The 18,213-nt window shown below is 52.8% G+C and overlaps 1 protein-coding gene across 2 annotated transcripts; it reads left to right on the forward strand.

The window, feature by feature from the left end:
- Window positions 1-7,413: 7,413 nt before the first annotated feature.
- Window positions 7,414-10,415, forward strand: NXT1 (nuclear transport factor 2 like export factor 1). Of its 2 annotated transcripts, XM_082858289.1 has the most exons (3): window positions 7,414-7,692; window positions 8,074-8,346; window positions 9,750-10,415. In XM_082858289.1, the coding sequence occupies exon 3, from the start codon at window positions 9,809-9,811 to the stop codon at window positions 10,229-10,231; it is 423 nt and encodes a 140-aa protein (XP_082714415.1). In that variant the 5' UTR covers window positions 7,414-7,692; window positions 8,074-8,346; window positions 9,750-9,808; the 3' UTR covers window positions 10,232-10,415. The 2 variants fall into 2 exon arrangements, with proteins under 2 accessions (XP_082714415.1, XP_082714416.1); XM_082858290.1 differs by lacking the exon at window positions 8,074-8,346.
- Window positions 10,416-18,213: the final 7,798 nt, after the last annotated feature.

Raw genomic sequence — 18,213 nt, forward strand, 5'->3', positions numbered from 1 at the left:
ATTAATTAAGAAATAAAGAAAATAAAAGAATTCAAAGACTTTTTAAAGAAAAATAGATAAATAAATAAAAAGCCAAACTCACTGAAACAGAGTGAATGATGATGAACCAGAGGTTGGAGGTGGGGCAGGGATGGGGAGATGCTGGTCTAGGGCACCAGTTTCCAGTTATAAGTTGGATAAGTTCTGGGGATCTAATGTACAGCGTGGCGACTGTAGTTAATACTGTGCTGTGCACTTGAAAGTTGCTAAGAGAGTAGCTCTTAAGTGGTGTCAGCCATCCCTCCACAAGTGGGAGAAATAGATTTCTGTTGTTTAAGTCCATCCAGTCCATGGTACTTTGTTACAGCGGCCAAGCTGACTGGTACCTCACCCTCCCAGCCTGCGTTTCCTCCTCTATGACATGGAAATAATCATGAAACCTCCCTCACAGAATTGTTGTGGAGCTTTCTGGATAAAGCCATACACAGATGGAAGTAGTTATTCTTTGGGACAGTAAAAACAGCTTCTCACTCAGAACCTTGAAAAACAGTTTTCGGTAAGGAGCATCCGTTTGCCTCCCCCCTCTACCCCTCCCACCTCCCCCGCACAAAATCTCTGCAATTTGGGAGCTGCTGCCAGTCATGACCCTGACAGTGAGTGATGATAAGTTTGCAATCCTTCTGCACAGCTCTTTAAAGTAAAGCATCATCTGATCTGACTTCCAAATTGCAAGGTTCGTTCCTAAGCAACGAGCACAGGTTTCAAGAAAAACTGACGAGAACAGAGAGAATCCCGGGCTGTGGGAAGATCTCTGGCGCAGGGCTTGTGCCGGTGACAATAAGCTGTGGCCCAGTGTGCCGGCCACTGTCTACCATCAGGCCCTCTCCCCTGGGGACACCTTTTCCTCCTTCTCCCGGAGGCAGCGGACCCCAGCCCTGGTGGACCATTTGCTTGATCTCACCTCATGGGACCGGCTCTGCAGCTCCAGGAGCGCACAGGGCATCCGCTTTCCCAAAGGCTCCCAACACTTCTTCCCCGTAAAGAAAAACCCAAAGCCCCTCGGCACACCCACTGCCAAGCCACAAGAGATAGTCTTGGGCTTTGCCACATTTTCCCGGGTTTGATCTGGGAAAAACAGAGCTGCTTTGTCCTCGCAGCCCTGGAGCAGCTGAGCTGAGCAGACGTGCGTGCAGAAGCTCTTTCCAAAGTCTGGACCACACTCTCGTGGCCATTGCTTGAATAGCAGCTCAGAATCCAAGGGTAGGAAAGTTCAGACAGCGTCAAAGGTGGGGAAGCCATGCACGTAGTCAGGTCTGAGCTAACTGCCAGAGGAATGGAAAGTAATGCCCGATTTAAGATGCTAAAATCACGAGGACCCCAGGGCTGGGCTGCGGGGTTGCTTCCATCAGCAGAATCTAGGAAGCCTCTGCTTCAAGGGGCTTTTCTCCCAGCCTTCACCCTGCAGCTCCTCAGAGCTCCATCCCTGGGCACTGTCCTCTGGTTCTCCCTGTGGTCCTGGACCAGCATTGGCGGCTCCAGCGAGCCCTGGGATTTAGTTAGAAATGCAACCCCAGGCCTCACTCCGTCCTCCTGAGGCAGAAACCGAGGCAAAGGCTCCAGCCTCTGTGAGTTAACAAGCCCTCCAGAGGGTCCTGATGCTTGTGGTCTGTTAGGTATGTTTGGGTTTATTTCTGTTTATTGCCGTTGCTGCAACATACCTGGTAGCCAAGGTACTGACCCGGCAAGGTGCCCGGAGGACCCCCTGGAGACTCCCCAGGACATCTTATGTTGAGACAGTCTTGTCTTCTCTCTCACTGCTGAGGCTGGGTTCCCCCAGCAGTGACCCCAACAATCATTCCCATGCGAGTGGGGCAATGGGGAGGTGGCCACAGGACGCACGTGCTGGGCGTGGGAAGGCTGAGGACAGCCCGGCTCCAAGGGCAACGGGGGACGGTGTGGGCATCCTCAGAGATGTCCCTGCCGGGGCTCAGGAGCTGGGCTATCTATCCTCCAGCCTCCATCTGTCACTGTTGAGGGCAGCTCTGGGGTGTTGACCCCCGGGGTGTCCTGCTCCGCCCTGGGTGAGGCCGGAGTCTGTGGCCAGAGGACCCTCATCCAGGAAGGAGAGCATGGAGACCCCTACTGTCAGCCCTACGCATCTTCCCCAGGCTGCCGGGGGGAGGAAAGTTCTAAGACTCTGGTTCCTTATTCATTTCCTCAGCATTGGTCCCGTCTTCCCTGGACACCTCGGCCTCTCCAGGTGGAGCACTGCCTCTCTAGACACACATCTCCACGGACTCTGGGCCATGCTGTGGGTGTGGGTGTGAAGTGGGGCCCCAGGGGACAGGCAATTTTACGAGGCCACCTCTTCCTGAGGACCTCACGCTGACGGTCAGCTCACTGAATGCAGGGACCAGGAAACGCTCTGCTCTTCCCAGGGTGGTCAGCTCGGAGCAGCCATGGCTTAAGGAGGGACACAGCACACTCGGCTGGGTGTCTGGGGGCGGTAACACTGGCACCAGTCACCTCACAGGTCCACCCCGTGCCCGCAAGTGTCCTGTGAAGGACACTGGGCATGGGGGTCCCCACCCCTTACAACACCTGCCTTAGGCCATGGTACCAGGAAATGACACCTTCCCCTCAGCCCTTGACCCTCAGGAGTTGGGTGCAGACACCTCAGCTCTATCCCCCTCTCTGGCCTCCAGGTGGGATTTTACCTGAAAAACTGGGTCCACCTCTTGGTGGGTATCAGGCCAAAAGACACAACCAAGCCAAAGAGCGGGAGATAGGGGGATGTATTACTTGCAGGAAGTAAAGAGAACACGGAAGATCTTTCCCAAAGGAGTGTCTCCCCAGCAGCAAGACTGGGGAAGTGTTAAGCTAAGGGTATATGCATGTTCATGAAGGGGCTTGGGCAGGAGACCTCAGCATAGAATTAGGGCAAAGGTGGAAAGACTCCAAGCTTTAGTTGATTGAAGTCACAAGGGTCAGAAAAGGTCAACATTATCATCCCTGAGGTTCACTGAAGTGGGGGTCTTCACAACTGGCGTCTGACAGTTCAACACAGTTCTACCTGGAGATGGTGTCGGATCCCCCAGGCTGAGGGCTCAGTCCCACAAGATCCCCCCACTTCAGATGCCAGGTCCAGGTCACAAGTCCAGGTCGTCACCTGGGCTTCTAGCCAACTGGCTGGAGATCAGAGGTTCCCACGACCCCCTCCTCAGGTTAGATTCACTGGAGCAGCTCACAGAACTCAGGGAAGCACTTTACCTACTAGATCACGGGTTTGTTATAAAAGGTTGTAACTCAGGAACAGTGAGATGGAAGAGATGCACAGGGCAGGGTGTGGAGAAAGGGCGTGGAGCTTCTATGCCCCCTCCAGGCTCATCACCCTCCCAGCCTCCTCCTTCTGGGTGTTCTTCAACCCAGAAGCTCTCAGAACCCCGTCCTTTTGGGTTGTTTTTCTTTTTAAAAATTAATTTAATTAATTTATTTTTACACAGTAGGTTCTTGTTAGTTATCTATTTTATACATATTAGTGTATATATGTCAATCCCAATCTCCCAATTCATCCCACCACCACCACCCCGCCTTTCCCCCCTTGGTGTCCATATGTTTGTTCTCTACATCTGTGTCTCTATTTCCGCCTTGCAAACCGGTTCATCTGTACCATTTTTCTAGGTTCCACGTACATGCGTTACCTTTTGGGTTTTTACGGAGGCTTCATTACACAGGTACAATTGGTTAATCTTTGGTCATTGGTGATTGAACTCAACCTCCAAGCCCCTCACCTCCTCAGAGATCCAGGCATGGGTCTGAAAGTTCTACCCTTTAATCCTCTCATCACCAGGTGGGTTCTTCTGCAAACCAGCCCCACCCTTAGGTGTGGTCCCCAAAGTCACCTCATTAACACAACAAAAGACAACTTTATTGCTCTTATCACTGAGGAAATTCCAAGGGTTTTCGGAGTTCTATGCCAGGAAGGGGATGAAGACCAAATCTGTACCTTTTATTGTAAATCACAGTATCATACCCGCCCTGTCTCAACCGCCCTCTTCCCCAGCGGTGCTCCCACACCTCCCAAATCTACAATCCGCACTGAATCCCTGCTCTGGATCTGCGCCACACCAGCAATTCATACGCAACATTCAGGCATGCTGCCGAGAAGCAGAGAAATCAGATGGCCCTAAGAGTTCAGTCAGCGAGGCACCGACTGGAGCAGACAGGGGCCACGTCACCCTTAAGAGAAACGAGGCTCGGGCCAGCCCGGCTATGATCTATCAGACAAGTGGGAAACACTGAAGCAGGGTGGGAAAGCTCACAGGGCAAATGTGGGTGGTGCTGCTGGAAGGAGCTGTGCTCATGGGACTCTGTCTGGTCCCCCTGGTGACACTTTCCCTGCTGGGAACGCAGACCCTTGGGATCATATCGTCCACTGCCTCTCCTTGTTCTGGTCACTGCTCCAGAGCCGGCGCACCCCACCCACACCGTCCGCATTGCTGTGGCTCCCACCTCCCCTGCTCACACGAGAACATGCTAGTCTCAAAGCGGGGAGGGGTGTTCCAGCCCCCGGGACCCCGGCTCTGGCTGCAGATGAACAAACCTCCCTCTCAGGGCTTGATTTTAGAGATGAGGAGGGGGCCGTGCGAGCAGTTCCTCGAGGCCGTGTCCCAGTGGAAGACCTGGTGGGGTCTTCAGGGTCCCTTTAACAGCAAGTGGCCCACACAGGTCATACAGGTGTAAGTTAAAAAGGGAGATCCTGGGCTGGAGGCTCTCCTGGGGCCTCAGGACAGGGCCTCAGCGGGGCTCCGAGGGTGCTGCACAACAGACCATAGGAGCCTCGGTGCATAACCAGGCAACGCCCATTTGTTTGCTCGGGAATCTGAGATCCATCGGGGCAGGGCTTGGCAGGGAGGCCCATTTCTGCCCTGAGCCACACCAGCACTGGCAGCCCGACCAGGACTGGAGGGTCTATTTCCAAGGCAGCCCCCTGCCCCACTGCTGGCTACCGGGGAAGCTCAGCTGCTTCCTCTCTGGGGTGTGTGTACGTGCGTGTGTGAGTGTGTGTGTGTGTGTGAGTGTGTAGGTGTGTGCACACGTACCTCACTCCAGCTGCCCTTCTCCGTCCCTCCCTCTCTCTTGCTCACATCTCCCCTCTGGGCTCCGGCCACAGCTCAGCTTCTAAGCTAACGAGCCTCCATTCTCCCTGCCTTCCCAGAATCTCCCTAAAAGTCTCGTCCCAAGTGACCTTCCAGACATGCAGCCCCAGCTCACCCTGGTCCAGCAGCAGCTCAGATGATTCCTCTAGGGCAGGGGAAAAAACAACACATGATCGTTTTGGAGGCAATGTGTTGGAGGGACAACTGCCCAGCCATCACCGTAGACCCCCGGAGATCAGCTCCAAGTCACACAGCCTCTCGCAGCAAACAAACGTCATCAGATGCTGCACCAGAGAACTACGCTGACAACTCGGAAAGCTCGGCCCTGTGTTTACAGACCCAAAGATCCCAGCCTGTCTTCAGAGCTGCCAGCAGCTCAGCGTGTCTGACCAGCGGTGTCCTTCCTCCCTGGAGAGACTCCACGAGGCAAATGGGCCATTGGTTCCACAGCTGCTCAAACCAGGCTCATCTTCCAGAAGGCGCCCATGTGGTTTGGTGACAAATCCTACCAATTTGTCAGGACATTTGTCCCAAGTTTAAAAGCCAGGTGTTGGAAGGATTGTTGGCAAATAAGAAAGCTGCTGTCGATGCAAAATGTCAAAATACACCAACGTTTCCTGGATGCTTGCTTTGCGCTCGGCCCTGGGCTAAGGGCTGACCACAGCCTCCTCCATTAGCTCCTCACATCAACCCGAGGAAATGATGGCATTACTATCCCTCTTCTACAGGTGAGGCACTGAGCCTCAGGTAGGTTAACTCACTTGCACAATCACTCTGCTAGTACACTAATTAACTTACAAATACGTTTGTTTATGCCCAATTTTTAATAGTATTAAAAAATAAAGGGAATTTACTGGCTCTTGAAATTAGAAAGTCTAAACTTCAGAGTTGATTTGGTTCCCAACAGTTATCAAACTCTTGATTTCTCCCCATCTCTCTGGTCTGCCTCATGGTACAAGGGCGCCCCCCTCAGCGTGGCAAGATGGCTGCAGCAGCACACATCACATGTCCAGGAGAAAGACAAACATCATCTTTTCCAAAATCCCCTGGCAAACTCCTCTAGGCTCAGTGGCCCTAACCAGGCATCCCACCACTCCAGAATTGTGCCCTTGGAGCCAGCGGTGTCTCTAACCTCCCAAACTCAAGAACCACAGGGGGAGTAAAAAACAGGCTTGCTTCCAAGAGCAATGGATTAAATGTTAGAGAGGAGTCATCACAACTAGAATGTTGTGGAGCAATGAATTGAACCCAGCCCTGTCTGTTCATTCAAACAGTACTTATCGCGCCCTTGCTGTGGGTCAGGCACAATTTAGATGCTGGAGACACAAATCTGAAAGCTTCCTGCCCTCCCATCCTCCCGCTGCTGGCTCTGCTGCCTCTCAGGCTTAAAGCCTTGTGTTTTCACCAGAACTTAGCGCTGGATTAATGTCCTCCTAACCAGCTTTTCTAGGACTGAAGTGGCTCTGTGACTCCAGGCTGTCATCTAATTTCTGTCTCTCGGCCTTCTCGTCTATAAAATCAGGAATAATGATACCTCCCCCGAAGCTATGAGAATGAAATGACAAGGGCTTACATGGGAAACATAAGGAAACTTAAAAGCAGTGCGACATCCAACCCAGTGGACATGCAGGTCAACTCTCATTTTCATTCTAGAGATTCGGAGTTTTGTACATTAAACTCCAATTTCACTGGCTCGGGCTTTGTAAGTGTGAATACGTCTCCAAAGATGCGAGTTCAATTCACCTTTCTACTTAGCCTGCAACTTATTTGTTTATAATCCACACTTTTCATTGGGGGCGGAGGGGTCGCCTATATGGAAGAGCCCACCCAGTTTCTAAACTTGTCCTGAACACTGAGAGCAAGCTTTCCCTTAGGAAAGCAGACAAAGGTGCGCCCTAGCGTAGCCAAGTTGGGGTGAACGCACACACCCTGAAAACGCGACGGCATCAATAAGCTTCTCATGCCCGGCGGCTTTCGCGCAGCCTCGAGACAGCCCCGCCCCGAGAGTCGGGGACGGGACTTGCGAAGCTTCGTCCAATCAGAGGCCCTACCTAACGTCGGGCCGGAGTCTGTGACCCAGATTGACCAATGAAGACTCGAGCGTGGATTTTCCGTGGTCTTCTGGGAAAGCGTCTCTCCCGGAAGCCGCCTCGTCTCTGCCACACATGGGCGGGGCTAGCCTGCGGTCCGCCGTCCCACTGGCTGGCACAGCTGCCCGTCACGGGGCGGGGGCGGAGGCCGGGCATTCGCGTCTGCGCGGACTGGGGGGCCGCGCGCGGGAACCTGCGGAGGCGCCGACCGGACCAGGCGGTTGCTGGGAGGAAGGGGTTCGTTGGAGGCGGCTCCTCCTGGGCCGCTTCGGGCGAGCAGCGGAGGAGCGCGGAGCCTCGGCGGGCCCGGCCCAAAAGTCCGTTGTGCCGCGGCCCGCGTGACCGGAGCCGCCCACGCCGACCTGCGCCGACCCGGGTCGTTTCGCCCACGCCTACCCGGCTGACTGAGGCCCACGCTGTCCGGTGCTGACTAGGGCCGCCGCCCCGCTGTCACTCCCGCGCAGGTAGGTGCCCCACGCAGGTCGGTGCCCTCCACTCAGGTAGGTGACCTCCACCCAGCGCAGGTAGGTGCCCTTCGGGCAGGTAGGTAACCCCGTGCAGGTGAGTGCCCCCTGCTCAAGTAGGTGACCCCCGCGCAGATGGCTGACCCCCGCTTAGGTAGGTGACCCCCGCAGGTAGGTGCCCCCGACTCAGTTAAGTGATCCCCTCCCAGCGCAGGTAGGTGATCTCTGCTCAGGTAGGTGACCCCGTGCAGGTAAGTGCCCCCTGCTTAAGTAGGTGACCCCCGCGTAGGTCGGTACCCCCCAGCGCAGGTAGGTGGCCCCCGCGTGGTGGGGATGCCGGCTGGTCCCGCAGCGGGTCTTGGGCCGGTCGCAACCCCGCAGGAACGACCTCCCTCCCTGCGGACGCCCGGGCGGGCAGCTGGTTGAGCTGCGTTCGGGAGGCGGAGGCCCGAGGTGCTGGGGAATCGCGTGGACGCCGGTTGATGGGGAGTCCAGCGAGGGAGACGGGCCCACAGCGGGAAATGACAAACTGGCTATCCCGGAACCTTGAGCCCCAGACTGGACCCCAGAAGGGCAGGAGCCAGTGAGAGGACCGCGTCGTACCGGCAACAAGTTCTTGTAGTGACAAATCAGGGGTGTGACCTCCATCCACACGTAAGTTTTCTTTTCTCATTAGCGAAGTTGTTATAGTAACACCCTCATCCGTTCTCAGCGACCATTAAAGGACGTGGTGTACGAATGTAAAACACTAGGAAATAGGAACTTGGAGTGAGTGTTTGGGAGGCTGGACTTGAGGTCCCCGAGGGGGTGACAGGACCCCGCATCAGCGCTCGGCACCCAGCGCTGCTTTCTAGGTGGGAGCTCCCGCCCAGCCTGGCTAGTTCTCTCCTGGAGGCTCAGGCCTACACCTTCCTCCGCCCTTAAGAGTGCCTGACTCCTTCCCAACCCTGCCTGGGATCTTTTATCTCTTTCATAAGATGATTTTATTTTTTAAGGTTGTTGAAATTTAAAAAAATATTCAGTATTTAAGTTTGTAAATCTAAACCCATCCACTATTTTAGTAATGTTGTCCTCTGTTGGATTTTTGTTTAGTGAAATATTTTAATCGTGCAAAAAAGAATACAGCTATAATAGTTGTACCATACCCTGAAAAAAAGTAATAATAATTTTGCTTTGTGCTTTTGGACCTTTCTTTAAGGAAATGTGACATTTCGCCTACAGTTGAAATTCTAACTTGCTGCCACCACCCTGCACCCCATAGAATTTCTTCTATCTGGCCTGTCTTTCCTCGGCTCACGGGGCTCCCCTGTGCTCCCAGGAGCTTGGCACCAGCTTAGCTTCTCATTCCAGTCAGCACCAGCTTAGCTTCTCAGAGCCCGTCATGAGGACTGTGGCCACCATGTTGGTCCCGTCCTGTCCTCGTGGCATTTGCTCTCTTACCCTCTTAGGAAACCTGCCTCCTCCTTCGCAGACCCTGTGGGTGAGCTGAGGGCCACTGTTCCCTTCCCCAGGGTGCAGCGTCTTTACCCGCTTCTCTAATTTTTTTTTGGCTGCACCGCGCGGCATGTGGGATTTTAGTTCCCCGACCAGGGATTGAACCCGTGCCCCCTGCATTGGAAGCTTGGAGCCCTTACCAATGGACCGCCAGGAAAGTCCCTTTACCCGCTTCTCTAGGGCAGTCACAGCTGTTCCATGCTTCCAGAAAAAAGCGGCCTTCCACTGTCAGTTGTACTACAGCTTATAAAACGAAACCGTTAAAATTCATAGTAATAGCTACCACTGCAGACCATGTGGGTCTCAGGCTTTTTAACTAAGCACGTGGTGTACACGGCTTCTTTTCATCCAACACTGCAGTTGTGCACAGCTGGGGATGGTCCCGTTTAAAGTGAGTGAACTGAGGCCTAGTCAGACCAGGTGTCAGCACCAGTGTGTGCCTAGAATCATCTCTCCACCATGTGTAGCTGTTCTGCCGCCACCAGAGGAGGAGGATATTCATTTGTCCGGCAGGATGGGCAGTGGCATTCACACAGGGTCTCTTTCACCTTCCTGCCCCACAGCCCGGCTCCCCCAGGTACAGGAAGCACCTGGGTGGAGGCCTTCCTCAGCGGGGCCAGAGATGGCGTCCGTGGACTTCAAGACCTATGTGGACCAGGCCTGCCGTGCCGCTGAGGAGTTCGTGAACGTGTACTACACCACCATGGACAAGAGGCGGCGGCTGCTGTCCCGCCTGTACATGGGCACGGCCACCTTGGTGTGGAACGGCAACGCCGTTTCGGGACAAGAGTCCTTGAGTGAGTTTTTTGAGATGCTGCCTTCCAGTGAGTTCCAAATCAACGTGGTAGACTGCCAGCCCGTTCACGATGAAGCCACCCCGAGCCAGACCACGGTCCTCGTGGTGATCTGTGGGACAGTGAAGTTTGAGGGCAACAAACAGCGGGACTTCAACCAGAACTTCATCCTGACAGCCCAGGCCTCGCCCAGCAACACGGTGTGGAAGATTGCCAGTGACTGCTTCCGGTTCCAGGACTGGGCCTGCTAGTGGCGTGGGGAGACACCCCCAGACTGAACCCTGCGCTCCCTCGAGTCCCAGGGGCGCTTTTCTCGGCGTACACTTGTTTGTCATAGCTGCCTTTTCAAAGTAGTAAAATTCTTTATTTTTCTACTTGCCCAGTAGAGACCCTGTCTCTGGAAATTCTGACGAATAAAATGATAATAGGAACGTTGCTTCTTTTCCCCTCGCCTGATGTGTTTGGTAGGTTTTGGGGAGGGGGAGCAAGAGAAGGAGGGTTAAAGGCAACAAGCTCAGCAGAAGGCACAGCGGAAGGCACTGCAGAGGCTGAGGTCCAGGGCCGAGCACCTGCCCCAGGCACAGGTGTGCACACAGGTGTACGGGAGCCGGGCTCACAGCCTGCGCACACAGGAATCCGTTGGGACACTTTGAAAAATCACCAGGCTGCACATCCCGGACCAAATACTTGTGAATATCTGAGGGTGGGGCTGGCGTTGGCATTTTACAAAAACAACCTAGCTGTCCATTAAGACACTTTAGAGCACATTAGAATCCCCTAAAGAGGTGCTGGGCCCTCCCTTAGCACCTGCGCTGGGAGTCACATGGATGAGAACAGGTGAGATACCTGGAGTTAGCTAATAATTGCTTGTAAGTGAAGCAGCTACATTGACTACTCCCTTACAAAGAGAAGGAGGAGAACTGCTTTCAAGAGGAAGAAGTACTGAGGTGGGACTGGGGGGCATCAGAATTGGATTCTGGTTTTATTGACCCTGAGGACCAACCCTAACTGCATTTCTCCAAAGTAAAGAAAGAGAAGAAAACTAGAAGTTTCCATCATCCTTTGATTAATAGATGAGATCTTGTGGACACATGGCTTCCCCAGGTAAATCTGTGACAAAAGGTTGGGCTAGGGGTGTGGGTTAGGATTAGGAATGGGGGAATTTGCACAGATAGCAGGGACCTCTACCCTGGGGCTGTGGCGTCCGCTGGGGATGGCTGGGCAAGGTGGACATTGCTGCTGTGTTGAGAAGGATCTCACTCCCCTCTGATAGAGCAAAGGGCCCTGACCCTGGGGATTGGACGGAGAGCTGGTGGGACAGGAACAGGGCAGGAGGCAGGACAGAGGCTGCTGTACGGGGGGCAGCTTGTACTTAAGGGCAAGCCCTGGTCAGTTTCCCTGGCTGAGATGCAGGCCTGAGCCCGGAGCCCTGCCTGGGGATTGTCTCAGGCGCTGGGTGATTGGGCCCCTGGGAGAGGCTAAGAGGAAGGCGGACATGGTCCTTAGGGTTCATAGAGTTGCTAGGGGAGCGAGAACCCCCCCAGAGCAGGAGGTCCATCCTCCAAGGCCAGATCTCAGCAGTGTTGGGGGCCTCAGAAAACCCACTCAAGTGCCCCAGGAGAGAAAAGATCCCAGGTTCAGTGACAGCCAACTCCTCTTACAGAATGCTCCCTTCCAAAGGCTAATGACTGAGAAACTCAGGGGTGATGGAGGTGGGCACAGGGGGCCAGAGGGGCTCCAGCCGGCTGAGGGGGTCCAGGCACAGAGCCTTCTAACACTTGAGGCTTCGGGGGTATTTAGGTTAATGCAGGACTGTCTTATCTACAAGTGAGCACGTGTCATCAGGGTGTCCCCACCGAAGGGCATGAACTGCCCTCTGACCCCATCCCACTGAGAGCTCGGTCAGACGTCACTTACTCTGTGGGTGGACCGAGCACCCTGGTTTGCCCAGGACTGGGGCTTCCCAGATGAGGCCATCAATGCTATGATCAAGAAAGTCCCAGGAAAACCGGAACTAGCTGGCTACCCTACCCTCAGCCCAATTTCTGCCACAGACTAGTAAACTCTAAACAGTATGGTGGCTTCTAGAAATAGGCGAGGAGCGGAGTGGGAGCAGGAGGGCATCAGGCTGTCCCACTGGGCCTGGTGAGCGGACATGTCCCCCAGCCACTTGAAGTGTGGCTTGTGTGACTGGGGCACTGGGTTTATACTTTATTCTAGTTAATTTCAACTTGAATAGCCATGGTGCTTGGTCCCTACTGTACTGGTGCAGATATAAGAGGAATGCTGGTCTGGAGACAGGTGGCTGGGAACCCGGAAATGAGTGTGGCCGGGGCCTAGGCGCAGGCCCAGGCGACAGAGGGGACACATGCCCCTTCTTAGCCGGAATGGGCCTCAGAACTGACCAGGTTGACATGAAGCACAGATCCCCGCTGCCATCTCCTAAGGAGAGAATTTTGTCCTGCCCATCAGGAGGCGAGGCCAGAAAGACCTTGTTCCTCGATTTCCCAAGCACATCAGTGTTACTGAACTCAGCTCCAGACGCTCAATGCTTGAAAATCAATACTCGAGAGGGAAGTGTTGGTAGAAATGGAAATTTTTTTTTTTTTTTTGCGGTACGCGGGCCTCTCACTGTTGTGGCCTCTCCCGTTGTGGAGCACAGGCTCCGGACGCGCAGGCTCAGCGGCCATGGCTCACGGGCCCAGCCGCTCCGTGGCATGTGGGATCCTCCCGGACCGGGGCACAAACCCGTGTCCCCTGCATCGGCAGGCGGACTCTCAACCACTGCACCACCAGGGAAGCCCCGGAAAATGTTGTTTTGATCAGAAAGATGGTAATCTGGAGAGAAGGCAGACTCGTGTCCTGGAAATCCACCTCTAAAGATGCTGCTCTGCCATGAAAGGTTTTCTTTTTTTGATTCTTCTTTTTAAATTAATTTATTTTCTATTTACTTATTTTTTTGGCTGTGTTGGGTCTTCGTTGCTGTGCGTGGGCTTTCTCTAGTTGCAGCGAGCGGGGGCTACTCTTCGATGCGGTGCACAGGCTTCTCATCACAGTGGCTTCTCTTTTTGTGGAGCACGGGCTCTAGGTGCATGGGCTTCAGTAGTTGTGGCACGTGGGTTCAGTAGCTGTATCACGCCAGCTCTAGACAGGCTCAGTAGTTGTGGCACATGGGCTTAGTTGCTCTGCGGCATGTGGGATCTTCCTGGACCAGGGATCAAACCCGTGTCCCCTGCATTGGCAGGCGGATTCTTAACCACTGCACCACCAGCGAAGTCCCTGCCATGAAAGTTTTAAAGAGAAAAGGGGACGTAATGTCAGTTAATCATGGAGCTAGGGTATCAGACTCGTAGCCATCTCCCACAGTGTGCAGACTTGTCAACTCCTCATGATCTTTATTTTTTATTTTAAAAAATTTTTTGGCCGCACCATGCAGCTGGCAGGATCTTAGCTCCTCGACCAGGGATGTAACCCAGGCCCCGGCAGTGAAAGTGCCAAGTCCTAACCACTGGACCACCAGGAGATTCCCAGCGTGATCTTTTCTTTAGATGCTGTCTTGTTCACAGTTTATTTATGCCATTACTGAGAGGAAGTTAGGGAATAGATCTGTACACCTGTTAATTATTATTCATTTTTATTTCTTTGATCTACGGAAAGAACCAACAGGTTAGGCAAGGTACTGTGTGATCAGAATTCGATAGGTGTGCTAGGGCAGGAGATGAGTAGAACATGGGGGAGCCTAGTTTAAGGTTAGTGACAATATAGCTTTGCTAAAGTGACAAGACAAAAGGGTGCCCCTTCGGAGAGCTCTTTCCTGCCAAAAGCTGCTTACATCAGGATCTCACCTGCTTCCTCCTTGAAATGAGGCACAAGATGGGCTTGAAACTTCTCCGGGAAAACCACCCTAAAGTAAATATAGATGCAACTTGGATCCAGACATGAAGACACTCCCTGCCTGTCCTCTGCCACCGTCCTGCTTGCGGCCTTGCAGTTACTGTTGAGTTGTGGCCTCCCGGTTCGGAGAGGTACGTGTGACAGGGGATGGGTCAGTCGGCTTATTTACCGTGACTTGTATGAAGTGTGAAAACTGCCTTCTAACTAAGGCCAGGTGGGAGGGGAAAGGACAAGGCTTTAACCTGAATCTCCTGCTTTAGCCTGAAGATGAGCTATTTCACGGTCTCTCTAAGGAATGGTGTGCACGTATGTGTGTGTGCACGCCTGCTGCAGCTCTTCTTGCGCTCCTCTCCTGCAGACCCAGCCACGGCAACTGGGCCCTCCCCTCCCACCAGGTGTCCCCTCCCTCCAACACTCCCCCAGCCAACTCCAAACACACAAGCCTGTTGTGGTTTGATTCAGAATTTCAGAACCAGGGCGTTCTATAGCGCAAAGAAAGATCGTTAAAAGCTAGCATTCAGGCCTGCACTTCAGCACAGCAGGGGCTCGCAGCCCCTCAGAAGGGGGCTTGAAAAGAAGAGGCAGACCTGTCCGTGATACGAATATGAAACCACCTCTGAGTTTCTTTGGTAGTCAGAAAACGAAGTTCAAACACTTCGTGGAATGCTGACAACAGTTGTCACAGGCAGCGAGAACAACATCCCAAGAACTGCTCAAGGTACTTCGCACCATTTTCAACCTCATTTTACAGATGAGGAAACTGCTTTGTGTTTGTTTTGTTTTGTTTTGTTTTTTTAAAGATTCCATATAGGCTTGCTCTGTTTGCACGGACCTTCTGGAAGGATTGGCAAAAACGTAAGGACAGCTGCCCTTAGGGATTGGGTTCTAGGTTTTAACGTGGAGACAAGGCATTTGCTGCCGCATGTCCTTGGACTTCATTTTTTATACAGTGCACCCATCTTGTTTTTTAAATTAAAAGCTCACTTAAGAATCAGGACTCTGTTTTCGCTGCCAGAAGTAAGGAGTATTCAAGTTGTGGGCACCTCGAGGAGTGGCCTTTTCCCCCCCAGAGTGGCCAACCTGTGCCTGACCTGACCAGTGAAGTCTCCAAGTAGATGCTGCTTTGAAACATCCTGAGTTCTCGCAAAAATGGATGTTTTTAAACATTTAAAAATCACCACCTAGGCTTGTGAGAAGTTAGTGTAAAGTCCGGATATTTTGCCCAAATTGAAGGCAGGTGAAGACATGCCCGAACTCAGACTCTTGATGGAGCCCCAGCTGCCCTAATACGCTTGGCCTGATCCACCGGAACCTGACCTCGCAGTGCACCGCACAGCCGAGACCGCGCAAGAAAACCTCGCCCGACCTGCCGCCGCGACGCCGCCCAGAGGGTTGGAGGGAAGGCCGGACTGACCCACCCAAATCGTGCGACCACCAGCCCGAGGCCTGCACGTAAGAGCTGCCTCCGTGCATCCGCCGGCCACTAAGGCGCGCTTCCGCGCGCACGCAAGGCGGCTGACATCATCATCAGGCGACGGCCCAGGACCAATCGGAAGATTGACTGTGACAATCTGAGATTATGACAGCCAGTGGGCGGTGAGTGCCTCGGAATCTGAGGCCCCAGCCCCGCCCCTCCTCAGCGTCGGGTGGGCGGGGCACAGCTTCTCCGCCCCTCCCTGGGCAGTTTAGAATTTGATGTGGCGAGTTCCTTCCGGTCTGGTTCTATAGATTTGCTTTTAAATCAGATCATTTCCTGGGTAAAATAGCGTACCTTCTTTATTCATTAATATAGTGAGCATTGCATCAAACAATTCAACATTTTTCCAGCTTTAAGTATAATTGACAAATTGTCCATCTTTAAAGTGTACATGATGATTTGATAAACATATACATTGTGGAATGATTACCACAAGTTCCATTAAACATTTTTTAAAATGTGCATGGATATATTATAAATTATTCAGTTGTCTCCTTTTGGGCGAGTTTTCAAATTTTCACTAACATAATTACCTGAAAGTTGTTCACTCCACTTCCTCAGGATGGCTACAGGGCGTTACTTGGAGATAAACATCTATTCCAGCTGCTCCTGAGACTGCATTTCCCATGCAAACTTCTGCAACATCACAGGTTATGTTTAACTTCGGGTCTATTTGTTGTATTCATTGGTTTATCATTGCTTTTTATAGTATTCTCTTGTCTCTGCCATGTGTACACGTATGTGAGTTGTCTTTGTTCTTTGTTAGTTTTGCATTGGGCTGTTGGTGTTTTTTTCCTTGTTTTCCAAAGCTGCTTTGAATAGCCTGATGTACTTCCTACCTTGGAACCTGATCAGGTAGCATTTCTAAAGGGAACTGAAGATAAAACTTAAAATAATCATATCCAGTTTCTTCACTTGGTCAATCACTAAAGCTATTATGACCCTAAATAAAGAAGTCCTTTCAGCACTGAACGCTAACTAACTTGGGCAGAACACAGAATCCTGGCTGCTCTTTTCCACATATGCTGCTTCTACGTCTACTTGGACTTCTAGCACATTCTAAATACTTCGTGTGCTCTTTTAAACACTTAGGATCTTGTTAGTGACAAAGTAAGACTGCAGTGGTGTTACGTTTTATATGAAATTGTCCTATAAAAAGCGGTGCATCACCTATTTTGACATTCTGTGTTGAAGCAAAGTTGATTTCAAAGCATTTGTGGCCAGATTAAGTTTATCCAAATGTGATGCTCATGATAAGAGGATATATGTTTTTTTTGTTTTGTTTTTGCGGTACACGGGCCTCTCACTGTTGTGGCCTCTCCCGTTGCGGAGCACAGGCTCTGGATGCGCAGGCTCAGTGGCCATGGCTCATGGGCCCAGCCGCTCCGCGGCATGTGGGATCTTCCCAGACTGGGGCATGAACCCGTGTCCCCTGCATCAGCAGGCGGACTCTCAACCACTGTGCCACCAGGGAAGCCCATAGATCCCTGGGCTTTTGTGAGAAGTCCTCCCATGTCCCCCCAGCATCTTAGAAACCACAACTTCTCGGTGTTCACTTTTGCACTCATGCAAACCAGACATGGAATTTCTAGGATGCTATTTAATCACACCCTCTCTAGTTCCCTTTTGACGTTTACCTGATCTGACAGGAGACAGCTCTATTTTGCTGTAGCTGGGGAGGCATGTGGTCTGCGCAGAGCTGAGCTGTGGAGGTTGTACCCTGGCTCTGTCTTGCTCTCTGTGTGATCTTGGGTAAGTTGGCTAACCTCCCTGTGCCTCAGTCTCCTCATCTGTATAATGGGGGTAGTAATACTACCCCCCCCACACACACAGAGTTTTGTGAGAAGTGACTAATACTAGTAACTGGGGGTGGGTAGTAGTGACCCACCTTCTGTAACCATCAAGCACATTCTGTTCTTATTATCCTGAGACTTGGGACCAGTTTGGGGGAAGTTGCAGGGAGGAGATCCTTTTGCAGGAGGAAGTCGGGGCCCCAAGTGCGGGAGGGCAGGAGAGTCCTAGGCTGGAGAAAGACTAAATTCAGCGTGTGTACCTGGGGCTGAGCCCAGCCTCCAGGAACTGAGATGGCTTCTGGAAATCCTCCTGAGATGGGGAGTGACAGCAGGATCCACTTCTGGGTGCACCTGGAGGTAGGAAGAGCCCATAGGTGTGTGAGGAGGGCAGGGCTGTTCTGGAACCAGCAGAGTCCTGCCGTGTTTTTTAGCTGCAGCAGAAAGTAGAGATTGTATGCGTTTGTACAAATCAGAAGCTAGAAAGTAGGGCGGGAAAGATGGTAGTACTGCTTTGTCCTGTTTGGGCTCCACTGTGAAGAGCGGCCGACCCACTTCCCCAAGGTCTGGCTTGTGTGCTGACTACACCCAGGGAGGTCAGGTGGGCACAGTGCCAGGTATCACCATAGGTGGCAGGGAGGGCGGGTGGTCAGGTGGGCACAGTGCCAGGTATCACCATAGGTGGCAGGGAGGGCGGGTGGCATGTGCCCTGCATCGAGGAGGCCCAGGCCCAGGCAAGCTGAGCACCATCTTCTGCCACGCGGCCTCCAGGCTTCCTGGCCCCGGGATCCTTCTACCAGTGACACTGGGTCCATCAGGGCAAGGCCTCCCACTCTGTGGAAGCGCTTATAGCCCTAAACACAGACGCTGAAGGATGGTAAGTACAGTTATTTTCAAATGCTCCCTTTCCTTCCCCCCTGACAGCATTGAAAAGAGGCTGCTGTCCGAGACCTTCTTGCCTGGACCCTCTCACCCCGGCCCTGCTCCCCGTGTCCACACTGCATTCCAGCAGCTTCAGGCAGATGCTTTACAGGCTATGACTGAGATAGTAAGAGAGGGGTTGTTCTAGATC

Source organism: Leucopleurus acutus (assembly GCF_964270905.1).
Source record: "Leucopleurus acutus genome assembly, chromosome: 16".
Classification (NCBI taxonomy): Eukaryota; Metazoa; Chordata; class Mammalia; order Artiodactyla; family Delphinidae; genus Leucopleurus; species Leucopleurus acutus.

What these genes read in the sequence shown, in the direction of transcription:
- NXT1 (XM_082858289.1), top strand. Translation starts at nt 9,809, where the DNA reads ATGGCGTCCGTGGACTTCAAGACCTATGTGGACCAGGCCTGCCGTGCC.